At 51.1% G+C, this 14802-nt stretch overlaps 7 protein-coding genes across 8 annotated transcripts; 4 read left to right on the top strand and 3 right to left on the bottom strand.

The window, feature by feature from the left end:
• Window positions 1-443: 443 nt before the first annotated feature.
• Window positions 444-1649, top strand: AAFC00_003273 (uncharacterized protein; the record flags this gene model as incomplete). The annotated part of the gene is made up of 3 exons (XM_069342726.1): window positions 444-589; window positions 643-1013; window positions 1072-1649. The coding sequence occupies 3 exons, from the start codon at window positions 444-446 to the stop codon at window positions 1647-1649; spliced, it is 1095 nt and encodes a 364-aa protein (XP_069199231.1).
• Window positions 1650-1855: 206 nt separating this feature from the next.
• AAFC00_003272 (uncharacterized protein) lies at window positions 1856-3194 on the bottom strand (the record flags this gene model as incomplete). Its single annotated transcript, XM_069342725.1, has 2 exons — window positions 1856-3087; window positions 3158-3194. 2 exons carry the CDS (start codon window positions 3192-3194, stop codon window positions 1856-1858), a joined length of 1269 nt encoding a protein of 422 aa, XP_069199230.1.
• A 537-nt stretch (window positions 3195-3731) lies between these two features.
• On the top strand, window positions 3732-5800 carry AAFC00_003271 (uncharacterized protein; the record flags this gene model as incomplete). Of its 2 annotated transcripts, none has more annotated exons than XM_069342724.1 (3): window positions 3732-4211; window positions 4378-4536; window positions 4616-5800. In XM_069342724.1, the coding sequence occupies 3 exons, from the start codon at window positions 3732-3734 to the stop codon at window positions 5798-5800; spliced, it is 1824 nt and encodes a 607-aa protein (XP_069199229.1). The 2 variants fall into 2 exon arrangements, with proteins under 2 accessions (XP_069199229.1, XP_069199228.1); XM_069342723.1 differs by having other exon boundaries at window positions 3735-4211.
• Window positions 5801-6338: 538 nt separating this feature from the next.
• Window positions 6339-6957, bottom strand: AAFC00_003270 (uncharacterized protein; the record flags this gene model as incomplete). The annotated part of the gene is made up of 3 exons (XM_069342722.1): window positions 6339-6508; window positions 6656-6758; window positions 6835-6957. 3 exons carry the CDS (start codon window positions 6955-6957, stop codon window positions 6339-6341), a joined length of 396 nt encoding a protein of 131 aa, XP_069199227.1.
• Window positions 6958-7361: 404 nt separating this feature from the next.
• Window positions 7362-8943, top strand: AAFC00_003269 (uncharacterized protein; the record flags this gene model as incomplete). The annotated part of the gene is made up of 3 exons (XM_069342721.1): window positions 7362-7805; window positions 7858-8506; window positions 8570-8943. The coding sequence occupies 3 exons, from the start codon at window positions 7362-7364 to the stop codon at window positions 8941-8943; spliced, it is 1467 nt and encodes a 488-aa protein (XP_069199226.1).
• Window positions 8944-9640: 697 nt separating this feature from the next.
• Window positions 9641-10294, bottom strand: AAFC00_003268 (uncharacterized protein; the record flags this gene model as incomplete). The annotated part of the gene is made up of 3 exons (XM_069342720.1): window positions 9641-9694; window positions 9775-10070; window positions 10207-10294. The coding sequence occupies 3 exons, from the start codon at window positions 10292-10294 to the stop codon at window positions 9641-9643; spliced, it is 438 nt and encodes a 145-aa protein (XP_069199225.1).
• A 936-nt stretch (window positions 10295-11230) lies between these two features.
• AAFC00_003267 (uncharacterized protein) lies at window positions 11231-14462 on the top strand (the record flags this gene model as incomplete). Its single annotated transcript, XM_069342719.1, has 4 exons — window positions 11231-11353; window positions 11447-13121; window positions 13178-13494; window positions 13632-14462. 4 exons carry the CDS (start codon window positions 11231-11233, stop codon window positions 14460-14462), a joined length of 2946 nt encoding a protein of 981 aa, XP_069199224.1.
• Between the last annotated feature and the right edge of the window lie 340 nt (window positions 14463-14802).

Below are 14802 nucleotides of genomic sequence, written 5' to 3'. Positions count from 1 at the left end.
CTTGGCGACCATGAGTCGTGGTAAGAACAAGCACGTGAACGCGTGTCAATCGAATTGGTTCTTTGGATGATGGAAGAGGAACTTGCGCGCCTTACGGTAAAAGGTAGTTGCACGGTGGGGAAATTCTTGTTTGTTTCTATATCGGGCGATGACTAAAGTCCGCCTTTGCGTAAAGTCGAAAGTTATGAATCAATCACAAATCGATAACAAATCAAGCACAGGTGGCCACATACAAGGCTAATATGTGGTTCACTAAACGCTTGCCAAGCTATCAAAGTTACCACCTTACCACACTTGCTTGAGCTCCCCTCAACTACATCACTTTTGTCTGTACAGTATCTAAAAGTACAATCGACAAGTGCATCTTTTACACTAAAGTGTTTTTCTGTCCTAGTACATTTCCGATCTGAATTCATCTGCTATTCGTATTTCGGAAATTCAAGATGTATTTCCGCCTCGGTCACATACTCGCAGGCTCCCTCGCCATCTTTGGCGCATCTGCATCGGCAGTTCTTGACCTAACCCCCGACAACTTCGATGAGATCGTATTGAAGTCTGGCAAGCCTAGTCTTGTTGAGTTCTTTGCGCCGTGAGTCGCTCCAGTCCCATCCCTATCCCGGTAACACGGACTTACAAGATCAGATGGTGCGGACACTGTAAGAACCTAGCTCCCGTTTATGACGAACTCGCTGGGGTCTTCGAGTCGTCAAAGAGCAAAGTCAACATTGCAAAGGTGGACGCAGATGCCCACAAGGAGCTTGGTCGTAGATTTGGTGTTCAAGGATTCCCCACCCTCAAGTGGTTCGATGGCAAGAGCGACAAGCCTTCAGACTACAACAGCGGGCGCGATCTAGAGAGCTTGAGCGGGTTTATTACTGACAAGACCGGTCTGAAGTCGAAGAAGAAGGCAGTTGCCCCCAGCGCTGTTGAGACATGGAACGACGGCACTTTCAAGGCCGAAATCGGCGGTGATAAGGCGGTGCTTTTGGAGATCTTTGCACCCTGGTGTGGCCGTATTTATCCCCATTTGTCTCACGAGCCCCTTGATCTCATGACTAACCTGTGGCGTAGACTGCAAATCGCTCGCTCCCATTTATGAGAACCTGGCCACTACTTTCGCAGGTGAACCCGAAGTGGTTATTGCAAAGATGGATGCAGAGTCCCCTACCTCAAAGGCCACCGCTAAGGAGTTGGGTGTCAAGTCTTATCCTACCATCAAGTTCTTCCCCAAGGGCTCCAAGGAACCTGTCGCATACGAGGGTGGCCGCACCGAGCAAGCCTTTGTCGACTACATCAACGAGCAGACTGGTACCCACCGCACCCCTGGAGGCGGTCTCGATGCTACTGCCGGTACCATCGCTGCCCTCGATTCTATTGTCGCCAAGTTCACTGGTGGCGAGGCCCTGGCAACTGTCGCCAAGGAGATCACCAAGGCAACGACTGGTGTCCAGGACAAGTACGCAGAGTATTACGTCAAGGTCTTCAGCAAGTTGTCCGAGAACTCCGAGTACGTCGAGAAGGAGAGCAAGAGGCTTAAAAGTCTCCTCAGCAAGGGTGGACTTGCGCCCGAGAAGATTGATGATCTCACCAAGCGCAGCAACATCCTCAACAGTTTTGCTGTCAAGGCTGGCATCAAGGAAGAGTTGTAGATTTCTCGACGATCTAATTCGAGAGGAAAAATTATAATGAAGAAAAGAACGATGACGATTGTGCATTCGTTTTGATTTTGTCAAAAAGCAGGATTTATTTAGATTTGACATGTCCTATTGCACTTTCAAGGGTATCGTATAAATGTGTCGGACACGATTTGATGATCCACAATGATCTACACCACGAGATCCAATGTGTTGGCCATTCAAGCCTCGGGAGACGACGAATTCCTGACTCTTTCCCTTTGCTGATCTTTATTGTCTCTTTCCTTCCTCGGCTGACTTCCGTTTTGTCTCTTGGCCGGCACCTTCTGGCGATCATAACCCTGGGGAAATTCGTCGTTCCACTTGGCCAACATGTCGACGACTTTCGGTCCCCATAAATCTTCTCCCTTGGCCAGATCTTCGTACTCGAGGACGTTCTTGTTCAATTCGAACATGCTCTGTCGGGTTCGTGACAACGATGACATGAAGGCTAGGGAGTTGAGGGCTATGCCAAGATCGTGACAGAGACTTCGGACGTAGAAGCCTGATGATACCGTCATTCTGATCCGGGCCGCAGGAGCAGGACATGGCGGCTTCGCTACTTGGGTAGGTTCTGGTTCTGTGGTGGTGGCTGCTGACACTTTGTCCGTCGTGGTATCTGAGTCTTGCTTTGCTCGCTTTGTTGGCGCCGTAGTATCGGTGGTTTCACCCGCTGCCTCCTCATCTCCATCTTCTCGCTTTCGCTTCAGCTCCTGTTGTTCGGCGCTTGTCGTTTCTGTCGTGGTCTCTTTTGTAGTCTCTCCACCCTCGACTTTCATCAATTTATCCGCGACCTCCTTCTCTTCCGGCTCTGCCTCACGGTCCGGGTAGTGGTAGTTGTGTGTGCCAGGCTCCATCCACTCGAGACACTCGAGCTCGGAGACCTCGACCGGCCTCTCGCGAATCTCCACCGGAACCTCCTTGCCCTCTCTTGCATATTCGTACAGTCGCTTACCATTCACCCTCAGTGCAGAGAAGATAGGCGGGCGCTGCATGATGAGACCTCTGAACTTGGCCAATGCCTCCTCAAAGGCTGCTTTTGTGATGTGCTCGGTAGGCGCTCTCTTGACGATTTTGCCCTCGAAGTCATATGTGTCGGTGGCTGCGCCAAACAGCAGCACAGCTTCGTATGTCTTTGTGCCGTCGAGGAAACCCTGCAGAGACTTTGTGCCATTGCCCACACCTACAATCAGAACACCGGTCGCCATAGGGTCAAGGGTGCCACCATGTCCCATCTTGACCTGCACAGGACCACGACTGCGACGCGATCTCTTGCCTCTCTGGTTGTGCGATTCTTGATCTCGTCGTTGGCGCTCGGCGTCTATCCATGGTGCAAACGTCTTGGAAGGATTCAGATGAGATTGGAGGTCGCGAAGGACTTGAGCCGAGGAAATGGCGGTAGGTTTGTGAATGGCTGAGGGCAGATTGGTGTTAGTCTGGTAGCTGTTTCTAGTATCTCTGTATGAGATGATCGAGGTGTTTACCAAATACACCCTCAATAACGGGCTTAGGGTTGCTCATGATTGATCGCCAGATGACACTCATCGACTTGCTTGCTCGTGAGGAGGTATGTTCTATGTGGGATTGAGATTGGTTCTTGAAGGGTGGGATAATAACGGACATCAACTGAAGCATGTGAAAATACCATGATAATAATTATGCCGAAAGCTTGCAAGAATGCGAGATGGACTTGGCCCAAAACAGCAGGATTTGCCGGCTTATTTGAACCGATAAAGAAATCCAAGGAACTCATCGTCGCATCCACTAGCAGGATGGTGAGATACCGCAGGTAGCTCTAAAACAATAATACTCGGACATACCAGAAGTCCACTCTGCGGGGAAAAGAAGACCCTCGGCGCCATCGCGTCTCTAACTCTGCATTCTCGAACCACGCGAAAATGTGACCGATTGGGAGATAGATTGTCAGACACACACCATCCACCTACCTAAGCTATTTCTGTTTATCCATACCAATCCATTGCTTGAGCTTGGAAAATGAGACACTCCTTAACAAGCCTTACAATGTGCCGATAGTGAATCGATTAACACAGAGACAAGATGATGTCTCCGCTTTCGCCAATCCACGAAAGCAATATCTTGAGCCCTCGAGACCCTGCCATGCGGAGTTCCGACGACTGGCCCATCTATACTCTGAAGAACGCGACCGTCTTCGACCCTCTTGATTCGTCACGAACACCCATCAATCTTCTCCATGCAGGCGCCTACAAACCGCTCACTGTTTCTGGCAAGCTCGATTCTCCGCCGCCGACTTCCATCATTGCCTCTACGACTTACGGCCGTTCGCAACCGGTAGAGGTGACGGGCGTGACACAATTTTCCTATGGCCAATATGAGGATGGGAGTGTTGAGATATGGGCTGCTGGCCAAGCAGGCTGGTTCACCATCGTGCCCGCGAGAGGGTACAAGGACGTCTATGTGGACATGGAAGAAGCTGTGCAGCTGCTGTATTTTATCTCTGATGCCTACAAGGAGGTCAGGAAGCCATCAGACCTAGCTGCACAAGCTATGTTCGCTCTGGTGAGTTTTCTCTTCTCTTCCTGTTCTATCAATACCTGAGACGTCCCGAATTGCGCAGTTGGTTGCATCACGTGGCATGCAAGTCTTTGCATTCCTCACACTTACCTCAGCACAATGTGGGGTGTCGTGTAACACAGCTCTATGATTTGTCGCTGATTCCGACTAGTACCGCAAACAGCACGCCGAATCGTGTGTGTCGTCTGCTCAAGCCGAGGATGTGTTTAAGAGGCATCGCTACTTCCTCTTTGCGTCCATGTTAGATGGGAAGGAGGATGTATTGTGGAGAAACACCCCGCTGTTCAAATACTATGAGACTAGATTTGCAGTGAGTACTTCGTCTTCACTCTTGACTGCTTCTTTTGGCAAGCACTCATTGTTCAGTTCTTTGGCTGACTTGATGTCAGGACGATGTCGCAATAATCAGAAAACGACGTGCATTTGCCATGCAACCTCCGAAAGTGCCTACCAGCAAACACAGCACACAGTCACCTGCGCCCTCGACCTCTAGTCTTAAAAGAAAGCGAAGGGAGCGCGAAGCTACGCCATCAAGCGTAGTAGGCAGTGCGACAGGCAGACGGTCAAAGTCTCGCTCGGTATCTGTCGCCACCACAGCCACCAGCGGTTCCGTCATGGAAAGTCGTAGGGCTAGAGCCAGTTCCAACCGCCCACAATCACGAAGGAGTCCTAGACTCGGATTGGACCAAACACAACCACGGGATACCGATACGCCCGGCATGGAAGAAGAAGTCGACGACTCCAGTAGCGCCGATAGCGATGATTCTGTCGAAGAGCTACCGGTGTACAGAGGAAAGACAAGATCATCTCTACGGCCCAAGTCAGCAAAGTACATCAACGCCCGACAAGCAACAGATGCAGTCCCAGGCGACGGTAATGAAGCAGACGATGACGAGACCGAAACCGATCTCAAAGGCCCTGTGCAAGCTTCGCCCTCCTCTAAGCGCAAGATGATAGATGATCTCCGCTCTCGACGCGCCAAGCGGCGCAACAGTGAGATGCGCCAAACAAGGCGTGTCGACGACGCGGACGAGGAGGCTATGATTGTCGACGCGGACGACGATGATGACGATGCCGGACGCTCGCTTACTCCTACCAACCCGGCCTCTCCACCCGTGTACTACAATGCTCAAGATGATCAAGAACGAGCCGACTCTTCCATTAGTCAGAGCTCGCTTAACTCCAGCGACGTAGCCACTAAACCCTCGCACAACAATACTCCAGATGACCAAGAGCGAGTCAGCCCTTCCGTTAGTCAGATCGACATGCAATATGTACCGCCAACCCTAGCTTTCCGTTTCCGAACAGACCAGAGCGATGGCGAGGAAGACAACGGCGACGTATGGCATTGCCCAACGGATGGATGCATGCACAGAGTCTATGCTGCTTCGGAACCCGCATCACAGGCCATTATCGCTGATCATCAGCGCTCTCACACATTTGATGACGACCAGAGAGTGCAACTAGTGAGGCGCATGCAGGCTCCCTGGTTGCCTGTGAGTCGATTGATGGGGAGAGTCAGGGAACTGGCCGCCCAGAGTGGGACGCCTACGCCTGTCGTGCAGAGGTACTGAGTCTTCCGTTATTTTCATTCTTTTCGTTTTGGAGTTTTGGTTGGAGGTTATCACGCTTGAGCGTCCGGAGATACCCCGGAGGGATACCGGATGGAGTGCAGAGGATGAATGGAACGGCGTTTTCCCAGGGCTACCCTCTCTTCAATCGAGGGTTGGCAACTTCCAATGGCTCTACGGAATTTCGTTGGTGCATGCTTGATACCACGGCACAATTACATCAATAGGCACCGAGGCTAAAGACATAGGGAGTCCATCGTTAGGCAACAGGATAGACAATGATCAGATGAACTTCGAAACAGAAACATAATAATAGATACGAGACGCACACATTGGTTTTTCTTTGCCGCCTATAGCATCACCATGACCTCCATTTCTCTATTATGTATACATGAGTGAGACCGAACGCTAAGGAGAAGCAAATCATCGCAAAAGAACAAGATAGACCCCCCTCCTCACCCTGACCAGTCGTGAAACGAGGACCAAAAAACAATAACCAATGACAGCCCCCACGCAAGCACAGAAGAAAGACCCAATTCCACTACTCAAAGTTCTTACCACTACCGACCACCTCATCATCCTCGACTGCATTACTAACACTACTTGCGGCATCAGCGCCAGCGCCAGCGCCAGCGCCAGCAGCAGTAGCCTTACTGTTCGACGACTGGATCGTCGCTTCTAGAGTGTCTAGTCTGCGGGACATGTCGTCCACTTCGGGTTTCGTCTGCGTTAGCATTTCTGTCTCTTGGGAAAAAGGAAATGGTAAGGAGCTACAGGATAGGGCAGGGGGTAAGAGAAGGCAAGGGGGAGAAAGGAAGTGGGAGGAGGAAGAAGAAGAAGAAGAAGAAGAAGCAGTACTTTTACCCAACAGATCCGAAGATATGTTCGTGAATTTCGACGTCAACTGGTTCAACAGGTCGTCGATTGCTGATGCTAGTTCCGAGGGCGACGTGTCTGACGTCTTGTTCTTGTTCATTAATTTTTCGATCATTGTCGGATATGGGAAAGTCAGAAGACCAAGGAATGGTGAAACTCACCCCTGCCAATGTGTTCTCTGTGAATGATGATTGAGAGGGCGAGGATAGTGAGTCTGGGCCCCCTTTTTGGATGCTCAGGTCTTGTGGTTGTGGTGGTGGAGGAGGTGGGGGAGGGGCAGCCATTTTGTGTGTGGGTTATGTTTCTTTGTCAATCTTTCCAACACCCGTTTATCGGACTGACTGGGTTCTGGAAAATTGCAGCTTTGGCAGCAGCAGTAGTTGATATCGATGCAAATAATTGGTCTCAATAGATGTACGTATAGGTCTTGTATTTACATATTGTCACTAAGGGTCCGATCAACCGACCACCAGAAGTCGGTCGGTCGGGATAAAGCAAGACCTAAACGCCGTCCCTCTCTAACCAAAAGCAGCGCTAGTCCGACGAGACGCCAAAACTTTCCCCAGACTTTTGGCGAATCGCCGACATTCTCAGTTGTGCTCGAACTTTTTTTCTTTTCTATGAGGATTATTATTACAGTCCAGTAATTCATCTTCATCTTTTTCTTTCCTACCAGAAATAGAAAATCATGGCGAAAGGAAGCAAACTCAAAGCGGCGCTCGACAACTACAAAGGTGTCGACAAGCGCGCCGAGCACCAGAAACAAGTCCAGAAGGCCGGAGTCAAGAATGCGGAAAAGCGCAAGAGAGCCAGAGCCGAGGGCGAGGGCGAGGATGCAGTGTTAGAAAAGGCTGTCAACGAGGCTGCTGAGAAGACGGAGAAGAAGGCTGGTGACAAGAAAGCTGCTGCTCCTCCGGCAAAAAAGGCAAAGAAGAACAAGGCGCAGAGACAGGCCAAGCGTGTTCAGCTCGCTGCTGCTGCCGCTGCCGTTACTGCTGGATCTGGCTCTGAGACGAAGATTGATGATCTGGTTGATGATGAGGCCAGTGAGGACAAGGTTGAGGAAGACGACGACATGGATGCTGTCGAGGAGGAGTGGGACACTGAGGATGAAGAACATGACACACATGCCGTATGTTTCTCCTCATTCACTACACATCAATCGTCTTGCTAACAAACCACAGGCCAACCTTGCAAGGTTAGCGGAAGATTCTTCCGACTCCGAAGACGAAGAGGACGAAGAGCTCCCAGCACAAGGCGGCATGGAAGTAGACGAGGACGAAGACGACTCCGAGGACGACGAGGACGACGAAGACGAAGAAGACATTGCCCTATCAGATCTCGAATCCGTGGCATCAGAGGAAAAGGGCGACATCATCCCCCACCAGCGCCTGACAATCAACAACACGGCCGCCCTGCTCAAAGCCTACAAATCCATTGCTCTGCCCTCGTCGCTCTCATTTTCCGAAAACCAAGTCGTCGTCAGCGCCGAGCCCGTCGACATCCCCGACATCGACGACGACCTGTCCCGTGAGCTAGCCTTCTACAAACAATCCCTCGACGCCGCCCATCGCGCACGAGGACTGCTGAAGAAAGAAAACGTCGCCTTCTCTCGCCCCGCAGATTATTTCGCAGAGATGGTCAAGAGCGACGAGCACATGGGCAAGATCAAGCAGAAGTTGATCGACGAGGCGGCAGGAAAGAAGGCGTCGGCCGAGGCGCGCAGACAGCGCGACCTCAAGAAGTTCGGCAAGCAGGTCCAGGTCGCCAAGTTGCAGGAGCGCAGCAAGGAGAAGAGAGACACGATGGAGAAGATCAACCTGCTCAAGAGAAGTACGTTTACTTCTTTCCTTTCCTTTTCCTTCATTGCAATCAAAAACTAACCTCTCCTGCCAGAACGCCAAGGCGCAGACATCACGAACGCAAACGAAGAATCCATGTTCGACGTCGCCCTCGAAGACGAAGCCACCACGAACAAAAAAGACCGCTCAGACCGCAAAGCCCGCAGCGGCTCCGGCGCCGGCGCAGGCACAAACCACAAGCGCGTCAAGCGCGACGAGAAATACGGATTCGGCGGCAAGAAGCGCTTCGCGAAGAGCAACGACGCCACTTCGGCCGCTGATGTCTCGAAATTCAGTGTCAGGAAGATGAAGTCTGGCGGTAGCGGTGGTAGAGGTGGTGGTGGCGCTGGTGGACGAGGAGGTAGAGGTGGTGGTCGCGGAGGCTCGTCGAGGCCGGGTAAGAGTAGGAGACAGAGCAGTGGTAGGTAAAATGGCTCATGGGTAAACATGAGGGGAATTCCATTGGGGGGGGGGGGGGTTGAAGCATGGAATTCGTACAAGGAATAAAGGACTAGGCAAAAAGGATGGAGAAATGTACGAATGTTGCTGGGGAAAGAGAAAAAGTAGACGTTGTAGATTTTCTGTCTGGCTTGTATCCCATATTTGAAAGGCCGACAAATCATGGTCATTCAGTAACAAGCGTCCTGTCTGGTCCATCATCACCACTATTATCATCAACTTTTCTCTGGTTCACAGGCTTGTATTCTCCTTTCGAAACGTTTGAAGAGGGCTACAGGAAACGTTCCAGCCTGCCAAAAGCAGAAACACAAGGACAATTGTACATTTCCAGCAGCGGATTCGTCATCTCGTGACGTCTTTTACCTCTTTCCCGGGGAAACAAGGCAGGAGAATTGTAAGTTGGGCCAAAAAGAATCTTTGTATATTTTTGGTATTGCGAAAACGTGAATTGATATATTTATTTATACATGAAGATGCCGTGGAGAGTCTTCGAGTGATGTGATGGAAAGTAGAGGTTTGAGGGGCTGGGATATGATTTTACACAAGAAGGAAAGAATAACCAGAAGTAGACCCATTGCAATATTCGTGTTCATCTCAGTCCTTTTGGCGGGTCGCGTTCTCATGCTCTTTTCTTTCGTCTTCTCTATTTTTTTTTTATTGCGGTTGCTTAGAGAGCGGGGCTTGCGCCTTGGGGCTGAGCGCCTGCACCGGCGGTGAGAAGCTGTAAAGGCAAAAAGAGTCAGCATAAGAGTCGCGTTTGGCAGAAGCTGTAGGCAAGAGTTGTTCGGTCTCAACACATACCTCATTAGCGCCCTGCTGCATCTTCATCTCGCGCTCCATCTCAGCGAGCTGCTGCTCCTCGGCAAAAGCCAACGCCCACGGCACACCGAGCAAGAGCGCGCTCGTGCTCACAACCCACAGCGTCTGTCCGCTGAACTTGAGACCCGAGCCGACCCAAGAAGTCGTGGTGGCGACGGTGTTGGAGATGAATTTGCGTTGGGTAGGGGGGATGATGTCCTTGAGGGCGTAGATGCGGTCGGCGAGGGACTCGTCGGCGAGGGCGAGGTCGTCTTCGTCATCGGAGAGGATCTCGGAGTCTGTGGGTTGCGCCGGAGAACAAAAAGTCAGTCCGGTGTTCTTTTCTCTGAAACGCCGAATATACAGGACCAAGGCGTACTCGATGTACAGAGCCGGTCGTAGATAGAGCCTCGGAGTTGTCTTTCTTCTACTTACCAGAGTCGGTGTCCCAGTCCTCGTCGGCATCGGGACCAACCTGGGCCTTGTTGAACTCTTCGTCGAGGACCTCTTCAAGCTTGACCATGTTTGCGGCTGTGGGATATGTGTGGGCTGAGATGTAAAAGTTGACGGTCTGACTACTCGGATGTGGCCGGTGATTTGTTGATGATAATGGCGTGCAAGTTGTGGTAATAGACTTAATTGCAGCTTTCTTTCTCTAATACATCACTTTTCTCAAATCCACGAGGTCCAAAGTTGGAAGGAATGACCGCCTTCCGCTCTGCGATGCTTGGTCTGTGCACCACCTACTTGTACAAGTGCACCTACCTACAGATGGAAGTACCTACTCGCACCGATCTGTAATACTGACCGAGTCTCCACGAACAGTGTCTTGCTGACAGCTCCTCTGTGATATACCTTATCTAGAGACTTGTCGCCTTGTCTTCCTCGGTATCAAAACGTCTCTCAGGACTTCTTGACAGTCAATCTCCCGATGCGCCGTCGAGAACTCGACAACTTCCCGCGGCGCATACTGTCGCACGTGATCACATTCAGCAGTGGCTACCTTAAGGTGGGCAACCATAAGATACGCCTTTTTCCACACGATTCAAATGGCTAGATAATACGATAAGCAGAAGGAGTCGATGTACTTCCTTCTTCGAGTACACCGCAGGAGCCTATGAGACCATAAAAGCCGGGGGTATCTAGTTTGTGAATTCCGTCTTGTCGCATGAATTTAGTCGCGAATGGTGGAAGTCTGTATACAGTAGTACATCTGTTTGCGCGATCATCTTGGAACCACGCCGCATTCGCACACCGTGGCCAAAAGACATTACGATACAGAAGCAAAAAGATCACGAGTAGTTCTGCCTGGATCCACTACCTTTATTTCTGAATCAACGCTTCCACAAGACACAGAGGAGTCATCACCCCGATTCGCCATTCGATACCGCTCGTCGTTTGCGGCTATCGTCGGTCCAACACCTTGAAGCGCACATCTCGTCGTCGTCAAACCGCAGCGATGGCTATGGCATCTCCTGACGACAGATCAGTGCATGCACATCAGTCAGGCGATAAGTCCGTCACTCCGAATGCATCACATACCCGCACCTACCAAGCCTGCATACCTTGCAGACGCCGAAAGGTTTGTCATAAATCCCCGCCCGGTGTGAAGCGTCGCGGTCAGCTATTCGTGTAGACTATGTATCTTGGCTGTTGACGCTTTGCTTTTGCATAGGTACGATGCGACTTGGGTCCGGTAGACCATCCACATGAACCACCTTGCGTGCGATGTCGTCGCGAGGCAAAGGAATGTTACTTTTCCGCCACTCGACGGAAGAAGCGTGCGGCTGATTCCGGTGCTGGTCTCGAGGAAGTCGAAGTAGATGACTACGAGGTTCGTGGCGGTCGCAAACGCCTGAAGGATGGTCGGACTGAGGGCGGCAGTGACTTTGGCTCTTTTGACGCTGCTGCTGCTGCTACTGCTGCCGGACCTTCGTCCAATTCACCTGCTTATATTGCTCAACCACTGACACCAGGTGGGTCTGTCGGCCGCCACCAGCCACTCCGTCGCCCTGATCAATCCAGTCTGCATGGGAGTTATGGCGATTCTGAGAACGAGGAGCAGGTCAATAATCATACCGCCGCGATTCTGCAGACTGCCGAACTGCACCACGGTCATGACGCTCTCAAAGTACTGCTAGCTGCTGCTCAGCAAGACTCGAAACCGACAGGAAGTTTCGATCATTATGCTCAATCTATAGTAAGCCCTGTGACTGGACCACACGCAAGCCCAGAGCAGCAACGAGTCAAGCCCATGAGCAAGCAGTCGACTATGAACATAGATCCGAGTATCATGCCTGCAGATGAACAAGAGACTGCCGCCGCTGTGCAAGCTTGGTCGCGGTTTCGCTTCGTCAGAAATGGCTGGTTCTCGGCTCAGGAAGGCATCAAGTACATTGACTACTTCTATACCTATCTGTGTCCGCTGACTCCCATCTGCGTCCCTGATTATCGTCGACCGGCGATGCATCGCGAATTGTTGGAGAATGAGCCCTTACTTGCTGTGACGATATTGATGATCGCGTCACGGTATACGCCGTTATCAAAAGCCTCTCTTGGACGGTCCTCTGCTCTCCATCAGCGATTATGGAACTACACGCAGAGCATGATCGACCGCGTACTGTGGGGTCGAGAACTGCCTGGCGTTTATGCAAGCTCTCTGCACGGAGATGCAGGATGCGATGTAAATCCACTGTCTAGACGGGGACTTCTGACTTTAGGGTCTGTGGAGAGTCTGATGCTCCTGACAGAATGGCACTCTAGACACGTCCATTTTCCGTCAGATGGCGATGACGCCGAACTCATGGCTCCAGATCCTGCCGATGGTGATTCTTACAACGGAAACAACGAAAAGTCAGGTATCAAGGCGTGGATCGAGCCGTGTTTCAGGAGTGATCGTATGTGCTGGAAGCTCCTGAATATTGCCATGTCAGTGGCCATGGAGATTGGCGTCTTCGACACCGACACTACACGGCATGCGAAGATTATGACGCATGAACAGAGAGCCACTTATGAGCAGCGTCGCTTACATGTTAAGAGCATGCTGCTCGTCTACATCACGCAAACAAGCGGCCGTCTTGGAATCACTGCAATGCTGCCTCATGGCTACGCAGTCCCTGACCTGAGTGAACTGTTTCTAACAACCTTTAATTTTCGAGATATTCGTGATGTCGTCGTTCACTTCTGGCTGCAACTTGCCAGGTTGGTACAGATTGGGAACGAAAAGCTTTATGCCAATCGACTGTACACGAGAGACATAATACGGAGCGGCGGATACAAGAGTCTGCTGCAAGAAATCAATCCTCAGTTGACCAAGTGGAGGCAGGATGTGGATAGCTACCGAAAACACAGTAAGTCAAATCGTATCTGTTGCCGGCTCATCACAATGCTAAGTCTTGGTCACTAGTACCTCCACAAATGTATCACATCATGATGATCGAGTACGAGCACTCGCGGGTCTGCGTGAACCAGCTCGCATTGCAGGCAGTCGTTGAACGGTGCATCAACAATAGTGCGGCCGAGGGTGACCAAGGGCGCGCCATTCCTCCAGATCGTCTGAACCAGTGGTACGGTGAGGATCGAGAGAACGTGGGCGCTGTCATCGACGCATGCCGGAACGTGTTGAAGATTGTCGTCAACGGGCTTGCGCCTGACGGGTTCCTAACTCACGTACCAGTGAGGACGAACTTTCGCGTGATCTCGGTGACGATGGTGTTAGTCAAGGTGAGTGTGCCGAGATACTTTACATTTTCTTTTTCGTTGTCTAGTGTTGTTGCGAGCTTTTCGTCAATACTCGTTTCTCACCATGTATATCATGAAAAGTGCGTAGTTCATCTACTAATCTACACGGGATCTTGCAGACGTTTGCCTTTGGAGCCAATTCGAAAGAAATGGCAATCTCTTTGGATCTGATGCAACGCACGGTGACCGCGATTAGGTCCAATGTGGTCGACGATGTACATATCTCGAATGGATTCGCCACACACATGTCTTTGCTTGTCGAACGTGTTCCGAAAGCGCTCAAAAGGTTTCCTGGTTCTGGCGGTGCGTCTGTGACAGGGTCAGGACAGGGCGCAAGTAGAGCAGTGAGCCAAAGTCCTGCCCCTCAGGGAATGTATGCCACGTCCAGTTCTTCCATAATGGGCGGCAGTGAGCGCGGGCCGGCTGGTATGCGCGGCAATGCAAACGGCATCGACAATTGGCAGTCTTATAGTAGCAACAACAGCCGCGGCAGTAACATGAACGGATCCAGCAACAACGATAACAGCAGGACCAACAGCGGCAACGGCAACGGCAATGTCATGACAGCACAACCACCACCTCACCCTCTCGACGGCTTCGACTTCGACGACAGTAACAACAATAACAACGCAAGCGGAGACAACTCGTTCATGCTAATGCCTCCGCCCCTGCCCCCAGGCCACTCGTCCGCCTCTTCCTCAGACTACTACAACTACTCCAACGACAACAACAATAACAGCAATGGAAACACGACCGCCTTCGGCACGCTCCTAGACGGCATCTACGCCTCTCATGCAGGCAACAGCGGCGGAGGCGGCGACCAGGGCTGGCTCGCGCTACCGCTAGATAACATCTTCGCGGCGCAGAATGTGCAGCAGACGGGGTTCGGACCCGCTATTGATGGTGATGATATGCTCGAGGTTTTGCTGGGCGGGAATATGGGAGCTTAGCGCTTTATTTTCCCTTTTTTTTTCTTTTTTCTTTTTTCTTTGTAATCGAAGGTGGTGGTGGGATTTCTGTCGACACTTAAGGCTGTTTAGTGTGCGAAAGCAGAGGAATGCATGCGAGACGGAGGGAAATATTACCGAATGCAATGATTTTGTCGGCTGCTTACCTATTCTATTACTCTAATCTCTAACTTGTTCTATGACAGTGATATTTCACTCAGACTACACTTCACTCCAACAACAATTCACTCAAATGATGATTCACTCAGTCTTAAGACATTCAGATGACACTTCACTCAGATGACAAACAAATCCTCGGATGACAATTCACACTCAGATAAAC

The sequence above is a fragment of the Neodothiora populina genome (genome assembly GCF_041146345.1).
Source record: "Neodothiora populina strain CPC 39397 chromosome Unknown canker_contig_15, whole genome shotgun sequence".
NCBI classification, from domain to species: domain Eukaryota; kingdom Fungi; phylum Ascomycota; class Dothideomycetes; order Dothideales; family Dothioraceae; genus Neodothiora; species Neodothiora populina.
This window is presented reverse-complemented; position numbering and strand designations above follow the sequence as displayed.